Below are 15,972 nucleotides of genomic sequence, written 5' to 3' on the forward strand. Positions count from 1 at the left end.
TTCGCCAGTGATATTGCATTGCACTACTGCTGTATTTTAATACCGCACAGCATATTTTGCAAGTAACTTCGTCACCCTTTCTGTGGAAATGGTCCCACACAGGACTTATCACTCGCTTCATTGTGCTTGCACAGTGAAATATGTCTGACGGCACGTGTGTGGTTGCGCCTGTCGACGCGCCGTGAGTTAAATATAGGCTATATAGTATTTTTTATAGTATTTTTTTAACCATGCAGCAGCAAAAAAAAAAAAAAATGGTAGTTTAACTGGTAGTATTAATCGGTTAAATTTTTTACTTTCGGTTAACGGTTAAATGGTCAATATGAGCATACCTATTTTGGGACTATTTTTTTCCAGCTGTTGAAAGATAAAACACTGACAGCCAATCAGAAGCCATTCTAATTTAAGGGCTCCTGCATTTAAAAAGGCAGACGACATTGCGGAGCAGTTAATCGCCGAGGTCCAGTGCTGTTGACAAGTCTAGCCCAAGTCTAGAAAATGGATGTGGAAAACAATCGTTCATACCCTCTGAATAAACAGAAGTATTACAGGTATCCAGCACTCCTTTCGACAACATTGTCTTGCTTCCTTTGAAGTTGCAGTGAAAAAGATTAGGTGTTTTTATTCCACTATATTGACTACGTCAGCTAAATTCACTGTTAGATTATTAGATCGATTACACTAGCTTCACTCAACAGAGCAAGCTGAGGACATCTGCTGATTTAAAGCCGTGTAAATGTAACAAGAACAGCAAAAACATGTTCAATGACTTTCTACACACTTTGAAACCGCAGCGCGCGAGCTAAGAATGAACAGACCGTTATCGTTCGTTAGTGTGGACGCAAATATAGTCATCATTATAGTTACCGTTCTTGGTGTGAACGGCCCATAACTCCTAGTGTGGAGAACATGTTTTAACATCCAAGGTAATTTAATTTGTCATGCCAGTCTAGCGAAACTGCTGTCGTTTTAACATTTAAGAACATTAGGCCCTTCAGGTCCGTTCACACACCAAGAACGATAACTATAAAGATACTGATAATTATAATTATAATTAAATAATAAAAATAATTCAAGATATAAAAGAGTCCATACCACAACTGCAACAATGGCAAAGAGAAATTATATTGCTGATCACTTTCAGAATTTTCTTTTCCAGTTGATGAATGATATAAACATTGACAGCCAATCAGAATCCACTTAACTTTAAAGAGCTTCTGAAGCGGCAGACGACAAAACTGATGGATATCGTCTGCTGGTGTGGACGCTAATATAGTTCTCGTTATAGATATCTTTATTGTTATCGTTCCTGGTGTGAACGGGCCTGAAGTAGAACTGCAATAACGTTTGGGCCTCTGATGCCCCAACATGCTGTCCGGGTAGGTACTGTAGTTTTTAAGACACAGCCTTTGACTCAGGCTGTTAGTTACTTGACAAACTTGATGGATTCTGGAAAGCCTATAATTTTCCAGGAATTACAGGCTTTTTATTAGTGCTTCTGAAGAGAGGAACAATATTAAAAATCGAGGTATATGACACCGTTTGAGCAATGCTAGTGTTAAAAACAGGTTCTGCTACAAGGATTTGGTAGAGCTTAATGTGTCATAGATCCTGAAGAGCTATACTCTCCCAGGTACTGATGTCCCGAAACCAAGCCAACCAGAGTCCAGTCAGTCCAGAGGAGGAAACGGGGACGCTACTAAACGGCCCGCAGGTTATAACGCCTCTGCTGAACGCCCCTCACTGCAGTAACACTGTGCCGTTGGATGTCTAAAACTGCATGATTCCTATTAGAGCTTCGCCCGTCTGTATTTCACATCTGTCCGTATACAATGACATTTTAGCAAGCTTTCTTCATTTATCGGAACTTGTGAAAGGGTGAATCTCATGCAACCTGATGAGAACATGCTTCACCCCAAAATCAAAAGGGAGAAAATAATGCATAAAGTACATTAAGCAAATAATGCATAAAGTACATTAAGCATATAATGCATTATTCACTTGCTTTGCTGGCCTGAGTGTTTTCATGAGATTCACTCAAACGCTGTTTTTACCCATCATTATACCTTTAAATATTGTAAGCAGACTGCTTAAAAAACAGCTGGTTTAAGGGGTTTCTACACCCTCGACTCAGTAGAAATGTGTTCGCACTGCTCTGTGTGGAAAGGGCTTTGTGTCCGTATGATGCTGTTCACACAAGCTGTATTTGTTTACTTGCAGTGATGCTTTCATTGTAATCGGCTTGATTTACCTTCAGTTAACAACTTCTGCATTTTTCTCTACACCAACAACTAAACTAATGTCTGCCAAGGCCTCTATGAGGTGGTAATAGACTTTCTTGTATATTTCTAGCAACTGAACGTCACACAGCATGCTTAGAATGGATCCTTTTTTGCAATCTTTGATTTTTTACTTCATATATGGCCCACATTAAAAATATGTATTTGTGACGTAATATGTGTTTTGTAGAGCAATAATAACCCAGTTCTTGTGTGTTTTCAGCCGGTGGCCATCCCGCTGCTCGCCGCGGGCGCGCTGGAGGTCACCGGGGTCGAGGTCGGTTCCCTGTGCGCAGAGAAGGACCCATGAAGTTTGAGAAAGACTTTGACTTTGAGAGCGCCAATGCTCAGTTCAACAAAGACGAGATTGACAAGGAGTTCCAGAGCAAACTCAAGCTGAAAGGTACAAACTGACTACTAAAAAGAGAGCAAGTAAATCAACTGTTTCAATAGATCTCCAAAAAAGAACGGGAGTTAATGTGAGCTGCCGATATAAGCTAGAATTATGCCCGGCACTGTGAACAGCAAAACAGAAGTGCCACAAATCTGTTGTTTCAGATTTACTTATCTATTATGCTTTTAAAAGAATGTTAACTGTAAACAGTGTAATGTTTTTTGACATTTAAATGCTTGTTAATTACAAGGAAAGTGTATTAGTTTAAATTTGTTAAATGCAGTCAGCTGAACTTTATAGTGCTTTTCTCGACCTTTTTAGGGCTTACGTACTTTATTTGTAATTTCATTTGTTTCCACAGTTTTAAATATGGTTCAACATTTATGCCAAACTAAATATACTTAGATGTACAGGTCCTTCTAAAAAAATTAGCATATTGTGATAAAGTTCATTATTTTCCATAATGTAATGATACAAATTAAACTTTCATACATTTTAGATTCATTGCACACCAACTGAAATATTTCAGGTCTTTTGTTTTAATACTGATGATTTCGGCATACAGCTCATGAAAACCCAAAATTCCTATAAAAAAATTGCATATTTCATCCGACCAATAAAAGAAGTGTTTTTAATACAAAAAAAGTCAACCTTCAAATAATTATGTTCAGTTATGCACTCAATACTTGGTCGGGAATCCTTTTGCAGAAATGACTGCTTCAATGCGGCGTGGCATGGAGGCAATCAGCCTGTGGCACTGCTGAGGTGTTATGGAGGCCCAGGATGCTTCGATAGCGGCCTTAAGCTCATCCAGAGTGTTGGGTCTTGCGTCTCTCAACTTTCTCTTCACAATATCCCACAGATTCTCTATGGGGTTCAGGTCAGGAGAGTTGGCAGGCCAATTGAGCACAGTAATACCATGGTCAGTAAACCATTTACCAGTGGTTTTGGCACTGTGAGCAGGTGCAAGGTCGTGCTGAAAAATGAAATCTTCATCTCCATAAAGCTTTTCAGCAGATAGAAGCATGTGCTCCAAAATCTCCTGATAGCTAGCTGCATTGACCCTGCCCTTGATAAAACACAGTGGGCCAACACCAGCAGCTGACATGGCACCCCAGACCATCACTGACTGTGGGTACTTGACACTGGACTTCAGGCATTTTGGCATTTCCTTCTCCCCAGTCTTCCTCCAGACTCTGGCACCTTGATTTCTGAATGACATGCAAAATTTGCTTTCATCTCAAAAAAGTACTTTGGACCACTGAGCAACAGTCCAGTGCTGCTTCTCTGTAGCCCAGGTCACGCGCTTCTGCCGCTGTTTCTGGTTCAAAAGTGGATTGACCTGGGGAATGTGGCACCTGTAGCCCATTTCCTGCACACGCCTGTGCACGGTGGCTCTACTCCATGTTTCTACATGTTTCTACTCCAGACTCAGTCCACTGCTTCCGCAGGTCCCCCAAGGTCTGGAATCGGTCCTTCTCCACAACCTTCCTCAGGGTCCGGTCACCTCTTCTCGTTGTGCAGCGTTTTTTGCCACACTTTTTCCTTCCCACAGACTTCCCACTGAGGTGCCTTGATACAGCACTCTGGGAACAGCCTATTTGTTCAGAAATGTCTTTCTGTGTCTTACCCTCTTGCTTGAGGGTGTCAATGATGGCCTTCTGGACAGCAGTCAGGTCGGCAGTCTTACCCATGATTGCGGTTTTGAGTAATGAAACAGGCTGGGAGTTTTTAAAAGCCTCAGGAATATTTTGCAGGTGTTTAGAGTTAATCAGTTGATTCAGATGATTAGGTTAATAGCTCGTTTAGAGACCCTTTTCATTATATGCTAATTTTGAGATAGGAATTTTGGGTTTTCATGAGCTGTATGCCAAAATCATCAGTATTAAAGCAATAAAAGACCTGAAATATTTCAGTTGGTGTGCAATTAATCTAAAATATATGAAAGTTTAATTTTTATCATTACATTATGGAAAATAATTTTATTTCATATCATATTGGTACAAGTACAATGATGTCTCATACTTTTAAGATCTGAAGAACACTGCAAGTTCACATTCAATACAATTAAGCACAGCTTTTTACAAAGGAAAAGAAAATGTGATTCTCATGCTGTAGTCTAACACTCATGCAGGTATAGATCTCTGTATTAATTGTGTATGTTTGTTCAGATGAGAAGCCTGAAAAAGCCTTGAATGGCGAGGATAAGGCTGATTCAGGAGTGGACACTCAGAACAGTGAAGGAAACGCTGATGAGGAAGTTCCTCTCGGATCAAACTGCTACTACGATAAAACCAAGTCCTTTTTCGACAACATCTCCTGTGATGATACAAGGTCAGATGATCCATGTGGGAAAATCGTACTTTTGGTACATGATGCAACAACCATGATCTGATTGTGAAATGATTGTTCCTGATTTTAACAGGAAGGCAGCCGAGAGGTCTGGAGGATCCGGTTTCCCCCGGTAAGTCCCACAGAAGACAAACGGCTGTACGGCAGAGGAAGTCAGCCTTAGTTTGTGTAGAAACTTTGTGAAATGTATTTGAGCTTGTTTTAATTTCAGGAGGAACACCTGGGCAGAGGAGCGGAGGATGAACGCGGAGACGTTCGGCATCCCGCTGCGACGGGGTCGTGCAGGGTTCAGAGGTCGCGGAGGCATGGGCTTCAGGGGGGGCCGGGGCCGTGGCTTCAGTCGGGGCTCGTTCGGGTCGTACCCGGGTGGAAGTGGCTTCAGAGGAGGATTCAGAGGCAGTCAAGGAGGAAGAGAGTTCGCTGATTTTGAGTACCGGGTAATAAATTATTCTTGTGATACAGATAAATAGTTTACATAAATGCACTTTCCTCTAGTAGGGCACAAATTGTTGGCCTTTTTAAAAATATATATCTTACATGATAATAGCAGGTAGGGCTGCAACTAACGATTATTTTGATAATCGATTAATCGGACGATTATTTTTTCGATTAATCGATTAATCGGATAGAAATTAAATTCGATTTTTTTTTATTATGACTAAATAAAACCGTAAATCAGGGTATTTATGTGTAAAAGTGTACTTTAAAAAGTGCAAAAGCCACACATTGAGTTTTACTAATATCAATATTTGCATTGTTTTTAATGATAATTGCTGATGGCAAGTTGACAAACATGATTATTGTTAAAAAAATGATATCCAACATATTATGTTTTAACACAATTTTTGTTAAAACAAATTTACACAAACATGTTGTTCAGATGTGAATATCTGAACTAAAAACAAACTAAAAACATCTAAAATATATAATTCATTTAATTTTTATTTAAAATTAATTATATATAAGGAATATAAGGATAATAATATATATTATATATAATATATAAAAGAATAATATAAGGATAAACTGATTAAATAAATATAGAAAGACTGAAAACAATTGTGTGAACGTAGAGCCGCAGTAGATCGCGTTTGAAAAACAATTAAAACTTAGTAGACAAATGCTATAAAAAGAGAACGGAATGGAGGTAACGTTACCCAGCAAGCTAACAGGCTTGAGTAAAGGACAGGAGAAATTATGCATTAGTGCACAAGCATTCGCTGAAAACCACTGAGTACAGTGACTAAAAAACAATATTTTACTGCTGCTGTTATTAACTGCCTTTATATTTAGTGCTTCGCTTTGTAAACACCGTTTTAATTTAACCTATTTCTGCGGTAGCGCTATTTTAATCCATCACTTACGTTGCGAGCGAACTGATTGCGCAACCTGATGCTCGAGACAAAATACAGACATCCCAAGATCCCGGAAGTCCGGGAGTCTCCCGCATATTGATTGCGGCTCCCTGATGCCCGCGAATTAGTTCAAACTCCCGAAATCTAGAGCGCGCAAGCAAGAGCGCGCATGCGAGACATAAGAGACTGCTCCAAACCTCCAAACCGTGTAGCGCGCGCGCTCGGCAGAGCGCCTGAGGGAGAGAGACCTTGCGTGTGTGTGCGTACCAGTAAACGCTCCCCGTGACGTAAGCAGACCAACTAATCGATAATGACATTCGTTGACAACGATTTTCATAATCGATTATAATCGATTTTATCGATTAGTTGTTGCAGCCCTAATAGCAGGTATGAATGGGCATCAAAACTGGGTATTAAAGGGGACCTATCATGACTCTTTTCACAAGATCTAAAACAATTATTTGATGTTCCCAGAGTGTGTATGTGAAGTCTTGGCTCAAAATACCCCACATATCATTTTTTATACCATGTTAAAATTGCCAAATTTGGGCTCGTGCAAAAACACAACGTTTTAGTGTGTTTGCCTTTAAATGCTAATGAGCTGCTTTTCAGACGAGGGAGGATCTTCTAGGACTGCATGACAGCAATAACAAATCCATCACACTTTCATACTATGAAAATGTCTGAAACTGCAAGTAATGTTGTTCAGCCGTATATGTCTGAACCGGAATCGGACAGTTTTGGAGAGGCTGTAGACCAAATTGCGACACAGACATACAACAGACTTGGTCAGCGGTTTTGCGTCTGTCTGGCAAGCAGTGTCTCTTGTTTCGCTGCTCTGTTCTGATGTGCTGTCCTTTACAAATAAAGATTCCACTATTAGCGCGATAAAAAAATAACAACATAGCTGGACTCATTGTGCTATCACAAACTTTATAAGTCTAACATGTTGTTATGAGCTTGACAAATTCAAAGGCAATTTGGAAAACAAATGCGTAATACTTCTAGATGTGTAGCTGGATCACGAACTGTTGGCACTGATACATCCTTCAGGAGCAATTTTTTTGCAAAACGTGCTTTATACTGAGCCTCGATCAAAAAGCTGTCCGGTGTAAAATGATTCGAGCAGACAAACGAATTTTGGTAGAGTTGAGGGAGCATTTTCTTCAAAAACAAAATGAATCCACCTCGTCTTCAGCGGCTCAGATTTCGGGAGTAAATGGATAGAGCTATATGGATTAATACATCCAGCTACACAACACAGACAACGCTTGGGAGACATTCTCGTCAGTGCAGCAATGGCGGATGTGTACAACTCAACTCGCTGTGAACTCGATCAGGGCGGTTCAATGTTAAAACGCCAGTGTCTGTCAACACTCGTGGGCGGGGCCTGTGTCTGTCCACACTTGGGCGGGGCCTGTGTCTGTCAACACTCGTGGGCGGGGCCAGTGTCTGTCAACACTCGTGGGCGGGGCCAGTGTCTGTCAACACTCGTGGGCGGGGCCAGTGTCTGTCAACACTCGTGGGCGGGGCCAGTGTCTGTCAACACTCGTGGGCGGGGCCAGTGTCTGTCAACACTCGTGGGCGGGGCCAGTGTCTGTCAACACTCGTGGGCGGGGCCAGTGTCTGTCAACACTCGTGGGCGGGGCCAGTGTCTGTCAACACTCGTGGGCGGGGCCAGTGTCTGTCAACACTCGTGGGCGGGGCCAGTGTCTGTCAACACTCGTGGGCGGGGCCAGTGTCTGTCAACACTCGTGGGCGGGGCCAGTGTCTGTCAACACTCGTGGGCGGGGCCAGTGTCTGTCAACACTCGTGGGCGGGGCCAGTGTCTGTCAACACTCGTGGGCGGGGCCAGTGTCTGTCAACACTCGTGGGCGGGGCCAGTGTCTGTCAACACTCGTGGGCGGGGCCAGTGTCTGTCAACACTCGTGGGCGGGGCCAGTGTCTGTCAACACTCGTGGGCGGGGCCAGTGTCTGTCAACACTCGTGGGCGGGGCCAGTGTCTGTCAACACTCGTGGGCGGGGCCAGTGTCTGTCAACACTCGTGGGCGGGGCCAGTGTCTGTCAACACTCGTGGGCGGGGCCAGTGTCTGTCAACACTCGTGGGCGGGGCCAGTGTCTGTCAACACTCGTGGGCGGGGCCAGTGTCTGTCAACACTCGTGGGCGGGGCCAGTGTCTGTCAACACTCGTGGGCGGGGCCAGTGTCTGTCAACACTCGTGGGCGGGGCCAGTGTCTGTCAACACTCGTGGGCGGGGCCAGAGTCTGTCAACACTCGTGGGCGGGGCCAGAGTCTGTCAACACTCGTGGGCGGGGCCAGAGTCTGTCAACACTCGTGGGCGGGGCCAGTGTCTGTCAAACGGGTCCTTGGGAGACACTGCTTATGATTTATGAGGATTTAAATAAAAAGGAGTGGATGGATTTGTATCACTGCAGGGTAGTTGTGTACACACACTGCCATCACACATTTATGTCCAAACACAATGCAAAAGTGAATTTTGCATAATAGGTCCCCTTTAAATGGGCCCCGGGGCTGAATTATGAAAGATCGTTGTATTGATAAGCTCTGACGTTACCGGTATTTATTATTGCTATATAGACGTTATCTTGCCCGCCGTTTCTATATGCGATCATATTAAACTATTTGTCTGATGCATTTTTGCTATTCGCAATCCAGAAGCGAGAGATCACACGACAGCCCCTGCTTAACTAGTGACGAGAGAACGTTTGCTTACACTTAACACCTGTGATATTGATCTAATTTGATTTGATTTCGGCTTCTAAGGATTATAAAAAGAATATATTTGAGGTAAAACTATTAAAAGCTAGACGCTTTTTCTTCAGAGACGTTGGGATATTTTTCAAGCAGAAGTTACTCTTTATTGAGGACTATGCTGTTGCAATGTTGTAGCTTCCAAGTCTAAACTCAATAGCTTAAACACTGTTTATACTTTTCAAGGGGGAGGGATTTACACGGAGGTGGAGACACTCTTGAACAAAGCATGTAAATGAAGTATACAGAAATCAGCACGTTACCGGAAATTCCCCATCCCTGATACTATTGTATTGGAACCTAAATTAAACATTCAATAAATTTGTAATACAACACCGCGATTTGTCTAGCGCAACTTCCTTCCCTTCACAGCGGTGCGCTGTCATTTCTCCCTAAAACCCAAATGTCAGAATCGGCACAATCGGGGATTGCTGTAACATGCAGTGTGTCTAGAGAGTGTTCACTGAGGCCTTGCTCACACTCGTGCGGTTTCGATTGAAAAACTTTCGTCCACACCGAGACAGCCATTTTATTTATAAAAACAAAGCTTTTATTAAACAATACATTAGAAAACGCTGTTTTCGTGTTGAAGTGTGGACTGTGAAAACAGGCATTTGAAAACGATGACGCATGTTTAGTCATGTGATGCATATTGAACCCATAGATTCTTAAATGTATGGGAAATATAAGTGCTATTAGCCAACAGTTTGTTGTAGATTAGCTAGCCACTACTGAGTGTACAACCCTGTCTTATGATTTTATTTGTGATATTTCATGTTAATTGTTAGAATCAGGTGTTAAATATAGAGAAAAAAAACTATTCCCCAACACCTTTTATTACTGTTGGTTTGTAGTTTTAACTGAATTGTGAAATAACTAGCAAATGTTTGTTTCTCCAGAAGGACAACAAGATCTCTGCGTAGTGCTGGCGGGAGAGGGATCCAGAAGTCCTGGTTTGTGTGGGAACTGTGTTTCGGGTCAGACCAGGAGATCATGTACGTGTTGTAAATCTGTCACCAGCACTGGGGTTCGACTGCTTGAAACCTGGATATTAATCAAACATCTACTCCGTTTCTTCCGGAGGAGGGGAACAAATGCAATTTTTCCGAATTGTTAATTTGAGAATAATATTTCCGGATGGATTGAAATATATTCTGGCTTCTGAGGGACTTTTTGTTGTGTTGACCTTCCATGCTCAACCTGAATTTGATACACTGCTGCTTACAGCTATACGGATTATCTATAATAACGCATTGATGATTTTGAATGAGCTTTATTTTTGACTTGTTTTGCTATAAAGTATCTTAAAGTGTCCTCAGAATAGACCGCCTGAAGCTAAGTTATATATTACCATATTTTTCTAACGTAATTGCATCCTTCAACCCCCAACGTCACGGTTCCTGTAGCATGTAGGGATTTTTTTTATTAGATATTTACAAACGTGGTACAATTTGACTTGGGTTTCTCTGGATACATGTATCCTTTTGAAGAGTCTATAGTTTCAGTGATATTCGTCGAGTCGTTTCTGGATTAGCGCTTCGAGGCGAGTGTCAGTATTGATAGAATTTCACTAAAAAACATTTTAGATAAAATGAAAAAAAAAGTAGAAAAAAAAAACACGTAAATGCTGCCTTTGAGGGAAGCAATTACTTTTCGAGGATGAAATGCCACAATTGAAACTAAAACGACACGATATGGTCAAGCAATGCGAAGTGACTCAGCGATATGTTTATATATGATATGGATTTCTCTTCGAGGTTCACTTTGCAGTATGTAGCACTTTGTAGCAGACGTTTCCAATGTCCCATCTTTACTAAGAAAATAATGCTACTCTGTGATCTACACAACTCTACTTTGAATGCGATGCGTTTGTCACTCACCACTAACAGTTATACGACTCGTCCAGCGTTGAGATCGGATATTCTTCACGTCTACCCTGAGCCTAGAGCTCGCTGGGAAAAGAGTCTTGACCATTATTTGACAAGTGATTCATTAGTGTCTTTAAGTGAGCGCTGAAAGCAAGAATGTGGTCTAGTGTTATAATGCTTTCCCTTCTCTCCCTGTTCAGCTACTGTGTGTTTATAATCACTGACCGCACTAGCATGATGTCATAGTGTCACGCAACCTCATGCTTTACCTGACGTGCACACCGTGATGTCATATCCACACCTATAGAGCACTCAAGATTTCTTTTTCATTTGGCCTCTGACATCTTTACGTTGTCCTCGCAGTTTTATGTCACTAAAGTTGGAAGATTTGATATTTTAACTGGCCGGTTTTGATTATCCGTTCACTTCAGATCTGGTTGTGTAGCGTATGGTTATGACATCACTGCTAAAATGTTTAGTCTTGTTAAATGTTTGTTTAAATTGTTGGGATATTTGGGCAAGTTGGTTATGAAATAAACTTTGTTTTCAGATTATATATTAAAGTACAAGTCTGTAAGACCCAAAACACTTTGAATTTTGGATCTTGTGTAAAATATCATCTTGCACTTTTCTCTTAAATTCAGAGAATAGACGCTTTGTTCCTGTTTAAATTTGACGTTAGTAAATCATCCATAGCACAGGACATGATGGAGGGTTTAGTAATGGAGCTAAGCATATTATATCAATAAATATGAGCAAAAACAGAAGGGATCCCTTTACCCAGGAACAACACGTCCTACAGTTTCACTCTTTTAAATGTATAATTAGGAGCGTTAAAGGTTAAAAGGATTCAGCTAGTATTATTAGTCAGCTCGTTTAATTCTGTCCCCGCCCCTTTTAGAGACTGTTTTACCCAGTTAAATAAATCCCAGTTGTGTGTGTGTTCAGTGTCGGGACAGTAATACTCGCGTGTAAAAGGGAAATCTGAGGCAAATACTGTTCTGGGAATGTCTTTAAACACAATCCTTCCACCGGTCGACACACACTCTTCTGAACCTCAGCATGGCGTCTGTTCATCTACATGTAGAGGTGTCTACTCGATGCAAGAATAAACTGTTTAATATCTGTTGTGTGATTTGTTTGCTTCATTACACTCCATACTTAGCTTAGTTTTAAAATGGTTACTTATTACGGAAATAGTAAACTTTGATTGTGATGATTTGAGACACTTTATTGCATGTTCATTTCAAATGGGAAATGTAGGCGAGGTAAATGTTGAATAGAATTACTTTAGTATTTGAAGCATGTTTAAAGTATTCTGACATAAACTAACAACACCATAGTTTGTTACTTATGTCATGTATTGTGTTTGTGATTGCATTTGTAATGAAGTTGCAATGAATTTAGTACATTTAAAATGTTAACTTGAAATGCAATATCAAATATCACGCTAGAGTTCATCATAATTATTTAATTCACATGTGCTCTAGTGTGTTAGTAACATCATAAGTGTAGTTTAAAGCATGACAAAATATGATTAAAACAATTTAAAAGGTATTTTAGTAGCATATTTTAGGACTCTTAGTCTTTAATATTTTGAATTGGTTTATTTTTATATTTTTCATTTTACTTTTTTAAAGTTGCGAGGAAATGCTAAAGTTTCTCGGGAGCACAAATCTTGTGAGAGATCAAAATATATAATCTTTTTTTCTGTCACCATGCGTCCTTATAGGGGCTCTGTATTTTTATTTTTTATTAATGTTTATTTTAGTTTTAGTTATTTTAACTCAAGTTAATCTTATCCAAATAAGAAATGTTGCCTTGCCAACTAGCTAAATAGTGTGTGTATATATATATATATGTATATATATATATATATATATATATATATATATATATATATATATTAGAGGTGGGCATAGATTATTTTTTTAATCTAGATTGATCTCAGTGTAATCTTTGAATTAATCTAGATTAAAATGGCTCATTTGCATTCTGCCGAAGGCATTCAGAATGTGTGTGCTACCCAAATAATGACTAAAAGTAAGTCTTTGAGAATAGTTCGCCTCGCGTAGGGATGTGAATTTCTGCCAAAAATGCCATTCGACAATAGAGGACAATAGACGAGCAAGAGTCGAATGTCGTTCAAAAAAAAAAAAACGCACACTCACAATGTCAGAAAGGGAGGCCAATTTCATCTTTAGCGATTTATCATCAAACAAACTGTTTATTAATTGAACAAGTAACATGTTTTCGTTTTTTTTACATAGTAGGCTAATTGGAAGAAGAAAAAAACAATAAGCATGACGTACAGTCCGTTTTTTCATCGCCAAACCAAGATGCTCGTTAGATCAAGAAATAATATGTGAACCTGCCTTTACGGTCACTGACTATGACGGTCACAGATTCTGGTGTAATATGGGCGCGGTTGTCACTGTGCTGCGTGATCTACGCAAACAGCGTAACTTCTGACTATAAGCCAAAGGTAAGGTATTTACGAAACGTTTGTTTAGAAATGATGGTTATTTACACAATAAATGATTATTTGCTTGCCCAGATTGAGCTCAATGTGTTTTTCTTTTTTTCAGAGTAGCCGACTACGTGTGTTTCCGTGTTCATTAATGTTTATGTTCTCACGCGAGAAGAGAACGTGCACGTTTAGGAAAAGTTTTTTCTCAGTGTGTTTTGCTATTCAGAATAATATGTTATATTGGATATTATTTATTAGGATATATATTTAATTTGTGGAACCAGTAGTAAATGAAAGACATGTATGGCACAAAAAGATTATTTTTGTGTAAATTATTATATTAATGCACAGAATAATAATACAAAAAATCACTCAAAATTGCTGTAACAAGTTGTAAAGGTCACCGAACAGACATACAGTAGGGTCACCAAATATGATAAGGCTATTTTAATGGTCACCGAATTCTGTTACCCTCCTCTATTTCACTTATAATGAATGTGATGTTATTTTTTTGCAACTTTTTTTTTCTTTTGGATAGGAAGTGTTTTAAATAAAACCATTGCAATATTTTATAATGAAATGTTTTAATAATTAAAATATTTTAAAACATTAGAAACATTGATTTCAAACATTAACTATTTACAAATTTGACGAACTAAGCAAAAAAAAACAAAAAAAAGCAAATATATTTTAAATGCATGCTGAACAGCAGTAGGATTTCTTGGGGTCGGGCTCCCCAACACGGAACCAACGGGCACAGACATCACACTGGATCTGTATCAACAAAGATAACAATTAAAATAGCCTTATCATATTTGGTGACCCTACTGTATGTCTGCTTCTGTTCATGTCAGCCCAAAATGATTTCTACTGTAAGAAGCTGAAGAGTTCACACATCATCAGAGTGAATTTGGAGTGTGTCACATTCATTATAAGTGAAATCGAGGAGGGTAACAGAATTCGGTGACCATTAAAATAGCCTTATCATATTTGGTGACCCTACTGTATGTCTGTTCGGTGACCTTTACAACTTGTTACAGCAATTTTGAGTGATTTTTTGTATTATTATTCTGTGCATTAATATAATAATTTACACAAAAATAATCTTTTTGTGCCATACATGTCTTTCATTTACTACTGGTTCCACAAATTAAATATATATCCTAATAAATAATATCCAATATAACATATTATTCTGAATAGCAAAACACACTGAGAAAAAACTTTTCCTAAACGTGCACGTTCTCTTCTCGCGTGAGAACATAAACATTAATGAACACGGAAACACACGTAGTCGGCTACTCTGAAAAAAAGAAAAACACATTGAGCTCAATCTGGGCAAGCAAATAATCATTTATTGTGTAAATAACCATCATTTCTAAACAAACGTTTCGTAAATACCTTACCTTTGGCTTATAGTCAGAAGTTACGCTGTTTGCGTAGATCACGCAGCACAGTGACAACCGCGCCCACTACGGTCACAGACTATGACGGTCACAGATTCTGGTGTAACACCGGCAGTAGCCTCCTCCTTTTTAAACAAATTAGTTTCAATCAATGTAAACTATTCGTGTGACTATGCCCTGCGTAATACACACACATTACCGCGGGATGGCGGGTGTTCATTTCATAAACTGTACACAATGATAATGTTAGCTTATTTAACCTGTTAACCTTTGCCAGTGCGCCGACGCTGTGAAGCGTTTTTTTTTGTAGCCTATAAATTAATGTGTATGTCCAGAAAACGGATAATGTCATACTTTGTAGTAGTGCTATCGTGGCGTAAAAATCTGTTTGGTTGTAAAATGTATTACCTGAATGAAATGAAAACGAATGTATCGTCCTGTGGAATCATTCATTCACAGACATCATACGAAAATGTTCAACTAATAACAGGGGCGTAGAATTTAGTAGGGACGCTAGGGACGTGTCCCTACCAATATCCAGTGACACTGATTTGTCCCTAGCAATAATTTCGATCAAAAATGCAAATATTTTTATATATAACCACTGTTGCCAGTGTGTTTTGCGTAGTTCTTATTTTATTTAACCAGGAAACATCTAATTTAGATAAAAATCTATTATAAGAGCGTTCTGAGAAAAATGCGCAAATCCTGGAACACAAACGGTTAATAGACCTGAGTCCCGCCTCCTGAACACACATTGCTAAACTGATTGGCTTTGTGTTTTCTTTCTAACTTGTGAGAGGCTGTAGCTACATTTGATTGTGCGAAGCGGCGATCGATGCACCTCGAAGGAAACCTCCTCGATGCGGTAAACTAGGGAGTAATCTACAGTTCTGTGCACAAACATACGGGGCAAATCGCGTCAAATGATTCGGGGACAGCTCCGTTTACGGCTATGGAAAGTCCACATTAAACATGAAAACACAAAATTGTTTGGTCTGTTGAAATGAGAAGTCTGTTTGATCAAGTTGAAACCCTTGTCATCCCAGTCTCAGCTGAAGCTGAAATAAGTTTCA

The 15,972-nt window shown here is 39.8% G+C and overlaps 1 protein-coding gene across 8 annotated transcripts in view; it reads left to right on the forward strand.

The window, feature by feature from the left end:
• Positions 1 to 12,145, forward strand: part of lsm14aa (LSM14A mRNA processing body assembly factor a) — a 33,756-nt gene extending 21,611 nt beyond the window's left edge. For 2 of the 8 annotated variants that reach the window (XR_013196693.1, XR_013196691.1), the window contains 6 exons: positions 1,634 to 1,714; positions 2,503 to 2,682; positions 4,845 to 5,007; positions 5,099 to 5,137; positions 5,237 to 5,575; positions 6,768 to 10,321. Coding sequence is in view for 4 of the 8 variants with exons in the window: in XM_077211497.1 (XP_077067612.1) it covers positions 1,634 to 1,714; positions 2,503 to 2,682; positions 4,845 to 5,007; positions 5,099 to 5,137; positions 5,237 to 5,462; positions 10,052 to 10,075 (713 nt within the window). In the remaining 4 variants the exon portion in view is untranslated. Of the gene's footprint in view, positions 1 to 1,633; positions 1,715 to 2,502; positions 2,683 to 4,844; positions 5,008 to 5,098; positions 5,138 to 5,236; positions 5,576 to 6,767 lie in introns of all 8 variants that reach the window. The other 6 variants (XM_077211497.1, XM_077211495.1, XR_013196692.1 and 3 more) reach the window with 3 other exon arrangements.
• Positions 12,146 to 15,972: the final 3,827 nt, after the last annotated feature.

The sequence above is a fragment of the Siphateles boraxobius genome, unplaced genomic scaffold, assembly GCF_051911475.1.
Source record: "Siphateles boraxobius isolate OS27281-9 unplaced genomic scaffold, OSU_SipBor_1 65, whole genome shotgun sequence".
NCBI classification, from domain to species: domain Eukaryota; kingdom Metazoa; phylum Chordata; class Actinopteri; order Cypriniformes; family Leuciscidae; genus Siphateles; species Siphateles boraxobius.